General features: G+C 42.9%; 1 protein-coding gene across 2 annotated transcripts in view; it reads left to right on the top strand.

Moving 5' to 3' along the window:
• The window catches only part of DST (dystonin), a 1,569,532-nt gene that overhangs the window by 1,419,381 nt on the left and 137,093 nt on the right, over positions 1-13,058 (top strand). For both annotated transcript variants that reach the window (XM_078647976.1, XM_078647975.1), the window contains one exon: positions 2,479-2,649. In XM_078647976.1, the coding sequence (XP_078504102.1) occupies positions 2,479-2,649 (171 nt within the window). The remainder of the gene's footprint in view (positions 1-2,478; positions 2,650-13,058) is intronic.

Below are 13,058 nucleotides of genomic sequence, written 5' to 3'. Positions count from 1 at the left end.
GATCGTAAACATATGATCTCCCGTGGAGCAGCATCAGCATATAAACCTTCTGGAGCTATTAGTCATATGCCTGGTACTCAAAGTGTCTCTCTCTTCCATCAAGTGCAAGTCAGTCCAGGTCCTGACAGAGAGGACATGATGGTCATGTGATACTGCATCAAGCAGGGCAGAGTGGGGTCCTGCATGCTCTATTTAGTGACTGGTAGGCTGCTGTGCCTGCAGGGGATGACCCTGACAAAATAATTCTGGCAGGCTCCATGAACATTTGGCAGACGAGCTCACAGGTATCATCTTGTGCATCACAAGTGACAGCTACTGCTTGAGTTGGCTCAGGATGTTTTTACATAGTGGGGTTTGCCCTCAATCGATCTGTTCAATAGCACTAAGAATGCTCAGTGACCAGCCATTTGCATCTTGGAATTATCGTCTCAAGGCTCTCTACTACAAATGTTCCACCTTTGGTGGGACTCTAGCCTCCTTTATGTGTTCACGCCTCTGCCAGTGAGTCAAGGGTCTTGAATAATATCTGGAAGGCCCGGGCTCAACTCACCTTGGTTACCTCGGATTGGGAGAATATGCTGTCCCAGCAGGTGGGCCGAGTCCTGCACCTGAACATCCTGAGCTAAAACTTGAGAGACTCAGGGGGACCAACTGAGTGGCTTTGATCTCCCTCCAGATGTGGTGTATGTGATTTGGCAGCTGACTGCTTGTCAATGAAGCCCATCTGCTGTGGGTGCTAAGCAAAATTCATCACCTGCCACGCAGACAGATGGGTAGATCCTCTTCAGGTAAGCTATGTAATTTTCTTTTGTTGATTTTGTCTCTAGCCCATCAAGGTTTTGCTGTTGCCATGTTTAAACGCCCACCCTTACTTTCTACATGTCTATCCACGTATAAAGAAGGTATGCACCTCCAGAGATTTTCTTGGAGGTATTGCATTCTCTGTCCACAGGGTCTGGAAAGAATCACTTTTTGCTAACTGAAGGAAACAAGACACTGCATACTATGATTTAAATCTTAAAATAAACTAAGGTTGCTGAAGTCAAATTTGTGTTCAGCATCCTCTTAAATCATGTTTGGGCGACATATGTATATGGTTTGTTTTTACTAAATGATAATGTAATATTTATTGAGGAGTTTTATATAGCGCTGGCCAGACCCGAAGGAATCGGAGCGCTTTAATGTCAAACCCTAATTTTAGAACAGTGCAATGGCATTTGCCAGAATGCTGCTACATACATGGCATACATAGTAATATTTTAGCTGCACTGTTTTTTTGTTAATTCGTGGTCCCATAGTGCTTCACACTCAGCCACGGCTCGTGCAGGGCGTTACACCGGGCGGTGACGTCAGGCAGAGGAGGGGCAGGGGAGGGGGCTGTAAAATGCGGGATATAGACGATGTCAGGTAAGTACCGAAAAAAAACGAATTTCGTTGCGCGGGCTGCATCACATTTGCCGATGCAGCACGGTACTTACCTGACATCGTCCATACACGGCTCTTGTATTTTCTTTTCAATTCAGATGAATAAGTGCATCAGACAGGGTCACCAGCAGTAATGTAAAAAAATACTTTCTCACTTTGGAATGCCTTTACATAGTTATACATAGTTATACATAACAGCCAAAGCTGCAATGCATGTAGCACAAAAGCAATGATTATGTAAAAGTATTACTTCCCACCAGTGGTATATCATTTGTCACTCAAATATTTTGGAAATTCAACTATTTTTCTCCAAATGCCAGCTCTTGAGTTCTGAAAATACACACATTTCCATCTCAAATGCCCAATTTTCAATTTTGGTATAAGCATTTCAGCAAAGCAAGCACTGCTAATTTAGAAGGGAGGGATGCACACATGACAGCTACTTACAGGTATCTGAAGAGCTACCAGTACCCCACGAGCTACGTGTTGGATAAGTCTGTTCTACCTTTATCAACAAGATGGCAAGTCAGACTAGTCTGTTCACGTAATGTTAAAAGGCATGGCCAAAAATATTGTAATCTCTTTACCACTAATCCAAAAAAAGGGTTTGAACCAAATTCTACTGTTCTATTTCTCTGTTCTTAGAGATGAATTAATGCACTGTGTTACACATAACAAGGAGATTAGTGTTTAATCACATGGATGCAGAATTTGGTTAATATTTCGTCCAATGGCTTTACACATATGGAGAGGTGGTGGTATTTTGTTGTTTGTAAGGATTAATCTGCTGTTTTCTTTGATGGTTTAATACAGAAGATTTAGTAGCTTCTGGCCACTCTCCTTCAAGCGCTAAGAGACCTGCCGGTGATTAGGCGCTATATAAATACCAGTTAACATTTACATTAACATTTATGAAGTTAACTGTTTTCTTAGTGGATGGTGGGCTGAGCTTGTCAGTAATCCTCAATGTTATTTTGACTCACCTACTGATAGCACGTTTCACACTTTCTGTGGTCTAAACCTATCTTCCCCATTGCCCTGGATATTTAATAGGAGCTGTGTGCTGACTTAGAAGCTAAGGAAGTGATATACAAGAACCTGATGCAGAAGGGCCAACACATGCTTGCAAGATGTGCCGACTCCACTGAAACACATGTTGAACAGGACTTAAACAGCTTGCAAGAGAAGTGGGAGTCTATAGATGCAAGAATCAATGAAAGAAAGGTATGTTGTTTTGTTTCAGGTGATATATAAATTACTTCAAATGTTGCGCATGTTGCATATATCTCATTTTATATATGTGGGTTTTGCATCAATAAAAGGCGTTTCAAAGTATTTATCTCCACAAGTGGGAATGATATATGAGCAGATCGCTTTCACATTTTGGTTTCATTCAAGCTTTGAAGGCTACATCATATATTTGTAAAAATGCATAATTATGCTCCCAAAAAAGCATTTTAAGGTTCCAGATAATGCGTGGAGCCAATTAAAATGATTGCGGTGCCTTTGTCTTTAGTTAGTTTTCATGAGGTAGAAGTGCACTTGTTTATGAATGGACATGTTGCAGAAATCAACACTTATCCATGCAGCTTTTGTGCACAGACTTTCTTGTCAGAAGTCTACAGCACGTCACATTCTCAGACTCGAAATCCTCACCCTCACTGTTATAAACTCTAGTATGACACTTGACCTCATTGATCTGAAGTAGAAATAGTTTCTTTCTTTATGATAAGCCTATGCTTGACACCACTACTCAAAGCGTCTCTCAGGAACCCCTCAATGCACGATGATTCAAAGAGTTTTATTGAAAACTGATGCCTGCTGATGAGTACAAAGGTGAGACTGGTCTAATTATATACCCTAATAAGTTATGTGGCTAATTAGTTAGATAGTGTTGAAAAATATCCCCTGAAAATAATCTGGCCTGACATAGAATATGGCCTTTATGCGCAGCAAAGTGGTGTATTGTCGATCAGTGAGTGAAGTTATATGAGGCCCTGCAGTGCAATGCCTAACCCAGTGCTGAATTTGTAAAACAATAAGTGCCAGGGCCCTTGTCAGAAGGCCACTTTAGCTTGCACCACCCATTGCCCCTGCCAGTGCTGCCACTGACCTACCACACTACTACTAACCATCAAACTCTTAAACTATGACAAGACTAATCCAGGCAACCCAAAGCCATAAGAATGGCTTGGGCGGCAGGTATTAGTCATTTTATTTGTAAACTGAATTACAGTTTGTTGTGCTAATTCCAAAATTAGACAGATAGTGCCACCACGAGGCAGACTTTCATAAGTGTCAATATTGGCAATTAAGTTCTGGCAACGAACACAGGAAACCACCAGCTCAAATTAAGCACTGGCTAACCCGTCATATAGAGAAGAGCAAACTTGTCCCGTTCCTCCTTGATGGACACCAGCACCATCAATTGAAGTATCTTTAATAGCTCTGCCGTCTTGCAGAACCTTTTTGATACATACACATACACACTGACATCTTGAAGCCTGCAGTATAGGCCACCATGTGTATTCCCAGATGTACCTCAAGTTAGATGATTTTCTTGTAGACTGCCCGCAAATAGTAAACATCATGAACGCTATTCATGAGTGTGTGGAGTCCATCAAGCTTTGTTTCAACAGCCAAAGAGAGATATTATTCATGGGTCTTGTTGGTGCATCAGCATTCTGTTTCACATGGCTTGATTGGTGAGTCCCCCTCCCCCTGATAGCGTTACATAAAGTCCATATCCTGTATTTGTTGCGTGACAGTGAGCTATATTTTACCCCCCACATAAATGAAATGACCAAGACTGCATTCTCCAGGTATACCTTTTCTGGGATACTCGCACCCACAACTCCCCTTCCACAAAGGTAGCATTCTCTGTAGTTGTATCTCAGCTGGGGGGAACATCCTTTACAACGCAACTTTCACTCCGCACTACCATTACAACGCAGCTATTACAACGACTTGCGCTGGAGGGCGCTGTAGGATAGGGAATAGTTTAATTTTCTATCCAACACCTTCCCTACTATCCACGGGGACTGGAGTTGGAATAGAAAATTAAACTATTCCACTATCCAGCGCCCCCCAACGCAAGTCGTTGTAACGACTTGCGTTGTAAAAACTGCGATGTAATGGCATGCGGAGTAAAAGCATGCGTTGTGATGTCATACATACCTCAGCTGGACTATTGCACCACACTATTTATTGAGCTGCTAAAAATAGACATTGCCAAGTTTCAAAGAGTCCTAAACAATGCCATTCTGAACATATGGAGAAAGAGAGACATTCAATCATAGTGTGCCTATATCAAACATGGCTGGATTTTAAGTTTGGAAAAAATAGTTTAGGTACTCAAGAGAGCAGCTAGATAATAATTTCTGCATGAAATATAAGGTGTTGCATATGGCTCTGTTTGACCAGATCTGACAATGGCTACTGATCAAAGAAAAAACACAATCCTTCAGACACTTATTGATTCCCCTAAGTATGATAGATGTTAGTGTGCTTCCAACTGTTCTAAAACGTAATTATCATTCTCACATTGTGGCTATTGCTTCATATATCTTATCAGACTGCACTGTGTCTTATGAGTGCTTACCAGTCTTTCTTTGTGCTGTGCATTTGCCTGTCAGTCCCAGCTCCCTAAAGTTTCTAACCAGCAGCGAAAATCATCAAACATAAAAACTCCATAATTGCATGAGGCTACCAAAAGCAGGTAGTTACGGAGGAGTTACTAGACCACATTACATTCTCGTTAGCATCGCTGGGAAATCTAGCCAAATATAGATGGGCGTTCAGAATAATATAAAAGAAAAGATTGTGGGCAAGAACGGCTCAGAATAAAGTAAAGACCTGATAGTGGAAACACTGGTATTTCATACATAAAATTCTCCAGATCTCCAACCAAAGACGTCTTGTGATTGGACATCATTGTGTGTGTGTCTGTGTGCACGTGTGTGTGTAATATATATTACCCAGTTATATTTATAGTTAGGACCATATTTCCAAAGGAAAATCATATTGTAGTGTGCTTATAACTTTGGTGTCGTTTCAAAATCTTCATGAAACTTTCCCAAAAAAAACTCCCATCCACCCCAGCTCCTACCTGAAAAGTTTCAGGGTGATCAGTCAAGTGGTAACTGAGAAAAAGAGGGAGTCTCAAAACAGATTTTCCCCATTCTTTTTGCGTTAGGACAATTGGACACAGCTACAGCCAAAATGACTGAACATAATTACACCAGATTTGGGAGAAAGTTAGCTGTTTGGCTGAAATAGGGCTTTTTGTGATTTGCTGTGATTCCATGTTGTAGTTTCAGAGAAATTAAGATGTACAAAATATAGATTTTGCACACCACCGAGGATCAACAGAGCCAGCAGTTCTAAAGATGAGATCTGTTTGGCTGCCACCACATCTACAAAGATGTGTCTGCAGCCATTTTAAGACTCAGCCCTCTGTTCTGAAACAAAGTATAAAAAAATATAAGTGCGCAGGGTAGGGGTATCCCAAAGATTAAAAAAAAAAATCTTAGTTTGAGTTTGCGGAGTATAGGTGAATTCACTGTAAAATATGTTTGAGAAGTGCAGATTCCTGTGTTTTAGAAAAACAAACCTCTGGGTAGACCATGGCCCGGGGAGGGTGACACAATATATTTTATAGCGGAGGGCGTATGCTTTTCCCTTCTAGACTCTCCTTGAGACGCCAGGGGCCCCATCCCTCCCAGGACTGATTGGTTATTAATGGGGACGGGGGTGAAACCCTACCACCCCGATCCTCCTTCTGGCCGTGGGAACCCATCCGCCGGGCCGTGTTACAAATTGAAGGGAGGGGGCATGCAGCCCACCTCTGCAAACCATACTGTGCCATGGGGATACCATCTGCTGGGCTGGCTCTGTGACAGTGTCCCGCGGACCCCATACCCCACACCAGCATAATTTCCCAAAGTGTAAGGGGCTCCAATTCAGCAGGAGCAGAAGGCTGCTCCCACCGGGTGGCAGCACAAACATTTTTTTCTGCATTCTTGCAGGCAGGGAAGCTCAGAATTGCTTCCGCCTGGAGGGGGGGGGGGGGGGGGGGGACAAAAGAAACCTGCTCCTGCTGAGTGGGGGAAATGCCAATCTCCTGCTGCCCAAGGATGGGAGCTGGCATGAGAGCCTGCAGGGGTGCGGGAACCTTGAGACTCCCCCCACAAATTCCAACATTTAAAATGCTGTTGGGTGCCCCTGGTGGGCACTAGAGCAACCCAGATTTTAAAAAAGCAAAATGGGTTGCCTATCCTGCACAGTGCACAAGGTCATTTGCATGGAGCTAGCAGGACCGCGGGGGCCCTGGTGCCACCCCTGATACTCCTAACAAAAATAAAACATGTAGCTGGTCTAGATGGGCACCTGGATACCCAAAAAATCAACATGCATAATAAATGAGCTTTTGGGCCGCTCATTCAGTATTCACTGCTCCAAGCAAGGATCGCCCTGTAATGTCCTGCAAGAACTTTAAATGATTTTGTGTTAAGTCTGGTGGTGACCCTAGCAGCTTCAGTTGGAGTGCAGAACCCCCTTTTGGTTGGTTCTACTGCTATAATCTGTTGTTTGAAACCTGTTAGAAAAAGACTCAACGATATGTTGTTTTGAAATAAAATGTTTTTAAAATGCATTTTACAATCACTTTTATTAAAACATTACACTGTGTAAACTTATGAAATAAACATTTGATTATATATATTGGTGTTTAAAAAAAAGACAATAGATGTGCTTTGTTCATGTTGATATACTGATCACTACATAAAGCCAATAGGCCTACTTTTTAGGTCAAAGCCTACCAGACAGCACAGCTGTCAGGTTGCAAAAGACTTCTTGGGTATATGCTGAAAGCTGACCTCAGAATGCATTCCTCCCACTGCTTACCATTGACTTTGTCTTTTGTCTTTTACATTTCATTGATTCCTATATTTGCTGGCTTTATTTGTTTAGGCTCATACTAATTGTGTTAGTGTCTCCCATGGAGCAGAGCCTTTTTTCAATCTCTCTGATTGGGACAGTCTGTTCTTTCACATGCGTTCGCCTTCTGGGAACAATTTTTTCCTTTTTTGTGAAGCACTCCATGAGAGCGGATGTTTTCCGTCTGTGTCTCTTGTATGCATTGCCCCTCCATTTCTTAGGGCCACCAAGCTCCACATTGCGGTCTTGCTTTTGTGCCTTTGTCGCCACCCACCTCCTCCCTCTCTCATTGTTCTCTTTCTCACAGCGGTGGCTCCTCTGCTATGGTGGAAGGGCGTCTCCACCTCTGCCAGCAGCAGCTGCAAAACTTGAAAAAAAAGCAATAATAAAGCAAGTTTATTATCGTTTTATTTTTATCTATGCCGGGGAGTCCTGGCGAGAGAATGACAGGCTCAGGGGGAGTGATAGGTGCACTGTTCTCAGTGTGCATGACGGTTTGGTCGGCCGTCTCAGGCCGGCCAAACCGTCATTTGCACTAAAGCTCTCTCCAACCCGAGCTGCGATGCCAGTTTGGAGAGAGCAGGCACAGGCTTCCAGTTCCTCTCAGAGGACAAATTGAATGCGCTGAGGCCTATCCTGATCCTGCTGTAATGCTGTGAGAGCAGCGTCAGGATTGGTCACAGGGCAGTCTGGGAGCCTGTGCCTACTGTGAAGCCAGAAGAGTGTCAATGTGGTGGGATTCAGGTAAAGTTTTAGTTTTTTTTAGTTTTTGTTTTGTCCTCTCTCCCCCCACCACTTTGGCTGGACACCAGCAGCGACTGGTCTCTCAATGTGCTTCTGTCTGCTTTCAGCTTTCTTCCAACCCACCACCAGTGCTGGGAGATGGCCAGGCGTGGGCAGGCCCTGCGCTTCGGAGGACCTCCACACAAGTGCTTACTCCCTCGTCAACTTGCGAGTACCTTGGACATCACGGTTGGCCCCTGTAGAGTAGATGAGGATCCCTGAAGAAATGCCAAGTTCCACCTGGACGATTTAGGGCATGAAACATGTCGACCACCTCCATTCCACACACATCGCCCTGAGCTCAAGAGGGTATAATTTCCTCTCTTCAATTTCCTCTCTTCACCCACAACTTTTCGTTGGTTGTTTTTACTTATAGCATAGCAACCCAGTGAGTAAATTGTTTTTGGGAATCATATAGCCATATTTTAATTCACACTTTTCTTTTTCCCACCTCTACTCATTATACATAAGCCCCACCACCCCTTTTTAGCTTCACATTGGCAACCAGAGAAGACCTCCGGGAAAGACCCCCTTTGCGGGGCCTGTTGGGCATTGCAGCACCAGCCCAACGAGAAGCTGCCCAATGATGAAGCATGACATCCTCCGGGCTGAGGGAGGGTTTTTGCTCTTCATTGGAGCTACTCCACCTTCAGTTCTCCTTCGTCATACGGAACACCTGGACCCCTCCCCCGTTTTCCCTCATCCTTCCCACTACTTAAGAACGGCATACCTTTGCTTATTGTCATAGCCTCACAAGGACAGCCTCCAATACTCCAATGAAAAGGCTCATGTGTCCAGATTAAGACTTTCATCCCCCATGCTGCCCAGACACCCATATGCCGCCTCGTCCTGTTGGCTCCAAGTTCAAACTTAAAGTGAGATCTATTAAAAGTGACAAATGAAACTTTTAAAAATCGCAAACTTTGAAAACATTTAGTTAAAAAAAAAAGATTTCTGGAATAAAGTAGTGCAGCAGTCTTAATTCAGGCATATGTAATGCCTCATATTCAAAGAAATTAAAAAGACCATTAATAATCACTTAAGTAGTCCTCCTAATTAATTGTCCTTCAACTCATAATTTTGTATGACATCGTCCAGCTGTGAAAATTGTGGAGTATTCTTGTAATAACAAGCCATGTTCTGAAGCATTGCTGAAAGTAAAGAAAAAAAGTACTATGACATGTTCGAACTGGCCACGTCACATCACCTTTTTTCTTTACTTTCACCCATGTTGCACAACATGGCTAAACAAAATATTGACAAAGCCAATAGCTCTTGCATAGGCTTGACCTATTGGCTTGTCAGTGGTTGTTATATTTTAGTGTTATGACCCTTTAACACAGTCTGTAGGTCTGTCTTACTTGAAATGGCACCCTTTATATTGTAACATCACATAGTCAGCCGTGTGCGCCTGTGGGGGTTTGTGTGCCAGGCTCTGCAACCACAGCCACATTGAGCACAGCTGAAGGCCATGCTTGGGCTTGGCTGCCAGTGGGGGATGGATGTAGGGCCTGCTGACATGCCCATGCCACGGACAGACATGGGGTTGACTGCCTGCAAGGCGTTGCACACATGCACCTATATGCGGTTTGGGGTTGTCATTATGTATGGTAATAAATATTACTGTATGTTAAAAAAGCCCTACAAATTCACTGAATAAAACCAAAGGTTAAAATTGCGTTATAGTTAGTTATGGTAATAATATCTTACCATGTATTACAAAAACTTTAGAAATTGACTGAAAAAAACAAAGATTAAAGCGACTTCAGAGGTAGGTGAAAATATTAGTTAAGACATCCAGTTTTAAAGGAACCAAAATACTGAAATTCACCAGGTATAGTTACCTCAAGCAATTATAACTTGTGCCGTAAACTATTAGTCGCGCCCTCGCAATGCACTGCTAATTACCACACATATTACATCACTCACAACATGTTCTATAACACCATTGATAACATCATTGCAGTATCTGAAATGACATCATTGATGACATCACAAATTTTAGTTTCTTTAGGGCACGAGTTATAGTTACTTGAGATAACCATAACGTGAATTTCAGTGATATTTTTTGTTTGAAATGGAATGTGTTAACTGACATTTTCACCTATCACTTCCCTTTAACCTTTGTTTTTTTCAGTAAATATATTTGTGTGTGTGTATATCTGATGCCATGAATATCAGGCGGAATTTTGCTAATAATTGGCATATCCTGAAGTCGGACCCAATAATAGGTAAGGATTTACCAAGGGTGCCCCTTCTTACTTTTAGAAGAGCAAGATCCTTACGGAGTAGTCTGGTACAGAGCCACTGTGAAAAGGAAAGCAGAGTGTCCCCATTTGGGATGTTGGCAGTGTTCTACCCATGTCTTAAGTGTAGGGCCTGCAAGTACAGCTGAAAAGTGTTACAATATCAGATACCTGGTGTTAAAGAACCGATTAAGTTCAAAAGCCTGATGAACTGTAACACAAGCCACACGGTATACTGTTTGGTGTGTCCGTGTGGCTTGCGTTACATAGGAAGTACAATCCACCCGACCAAAATAAGAATTTTGGAACACCTTAGGGCCATACAGAATAGAGACCCCATATACCCAGTGCCCAGGCATTTAGAGAAATTTCATGAGAGCAACAGAGATCTTTTGAGTTTTTTCTGTATGGATCAAGTGCCCCTGAATGTGAGAGGAGGGAATGGCTGACACCTTTGCGAATGGGAGCTGGATGTCCTTTGTTTTTGTTTATGTTTCATGCACTGTACTACATAAACTTGCCTCATGGCGGCGCCGGCCACTATTGAGAAAGGTGGCAAGCCGAAACGCATCTGGAGGTGTATTTCAAACCCCCAAAAAATCAAGGGTTTACTACGTTGCTGAGAGTGCTTTTTGCAGTATTTGCGAGTGAGCTTTGGATTTGTTTGATCCGCGCGGAGTCTGTCACCGCACTTCACAGCCCCCATTCGAGAGTGAAGGGAGTCAATGGCGGACAGCGGAGCATAATATATATATATATATATATATATATATATATATATATATATATATATATATATATATATATATATATATATATATATATATATATATATATATATGACTGCTCCATTCTTCGCTCCATTCCAATACAAAGAAAAGCACTCGTGGTGGCGAGTCTCAATAGATTTTATTTAGAGACTCACGGTGTCCAGACGCGTTTCGGCTGACGCCTTTCTCGATGGTACAACAACATCAAGGAAGGACAAATCTGCCGTGTCCACGGCCGCCATATTGTAATGTGTCTGTTGCATAAATTAAGCCAGTATAAATACTATACACATCGCTCGACATAACTTTTAGCCCATGGATGGGCAGTTACTTGTCAACCTTATCACATTACAATATGGCGGCCATGGACACGGCAGATTTGTCCTTCCTTGATGTTGTTGTATTGCTATAGACATAAAAAATGGCCGTTTTGGCGGCGTCATGTTACCATCGAGGTGGCTGAAATCCCGAAGGCGTTTTCCGGTGGGAGCAATATTTGCGGCAATGTATTGTGACTTGGACCGCGATGAAACGGCCCTTGAAGTTTTTAAGAAGAAACCGCCTTCATTGGGAGGGGCGTTACCCCAAGCGACTAAAGACAAACCAACAACCCTGAACAGTCAATTCATGGCGCTGGAGAGACTATACAAACGGGAAATTCGTAAGTGGTGGGAAGGGACTTCACTGCAGAACTACGTGGAAGTCAAAAGGGTCCCGAGGGGGCTTAGAATATTCACCGTCCCAGCCTACGAAAATCCTGATCCCTTGCTGCTTCAGAAATGGTCGGAACATACCGCTGACTCTTGCAAAGGAATGTTACTAATACTGATTGAGTTTGCATGGAGTGATCTCGCGAAAGTTCGGAAAGCCATAGAAGAGTTGGAACTGGAGATAGGCTCCAACGGTGATAAAGCGAAACAAGACAGCTTAAGAGAGGAGATGACCAAGCGCCTTAAGAACTATGAAAGTAAAATAAGATCACGTAAACAAGAGAAATTCGAGCGCGATGAGCGTGACTATGCTTCCGGGAGAATTTTGACATTTGCGAAAAAATATGACGCTCCACGTAGGGCCCTATGTACGAAGAACAAACCGCAAGTGAGCGCACAACCAGAAACCTCAAAATCGGAGGTAACAACACCAGAACAATCGGATGATGAGAATAGACCTGCCACTGCCCTGGACGGTAAGACAGCGTTTTTTCACGACGAATTTCAAGTAATACGAGAGTCATGGCAACGCGGTACTCGGGGCAAACCACCAGAAGAAAGAAAAGGAAAACAAGGAGAGGGGGATACTGGCGCAAAAGGATACGGCTCTCCAATGTTAACCAGGAGCAAGAAGAAGTTCAACAAACGACGTTGAAAGCAAATGCTTCAGAGAATCTCACCATAATTAATTTGACTCCACGCATCCTAACTGACATCGAGAAAAATGTGTTGCAGTTAGGACTAACCTTAGTCCTAAGAAGAAATTTGAATACACACAAACGCGCATCGACCTGTTTAAATTTGTGAGAAAGTTAAAGTTACACAAGTTCTTTAAATTACGCCCGAAAAAAAACGAAGGGCGAATCAAAGAATCGCAACAGGAAACTGATATCTTACTAGGACGGGACATGCCAGCCATACAAGTCCTAGAAGATCTACGCGAGGAAATCGACGGTGAAGCAGAAGGAAACTCAGCTGGGTTTCGGGACATTGAACAGAAGAAAATCTCGACAGCATTCAGGCCAGTATCCACCTTTCTTCCTCAAATGCCGAGTGACATTATTGACACTTTTTCAGACAGAATTTTACAAGATCTGATGCAATTGCGAGAATGTGAGGACAATGTGAACAATGAGTGGAACTTTACACGAGCTCAATATATGGCAATTGATAGTCTCAAGAATGAC

The sequence above is a fragment of the Lissotriton helveticus genome, chromosome 6, assembly GCF_964261635.1.
Source record: "Lissotriton helveticus chromosome 6, aLisHel1.1, whole genome shotgun sequence".
NCBI lineage: Eukaryota > Metazoa > Chordata > Amphibia > Caudata > Salamandridae > Lissotriton > Lissotriton helveticus.
This window is presented reverse-complemented; position numbering and strand designations above follow the sequence as displayed.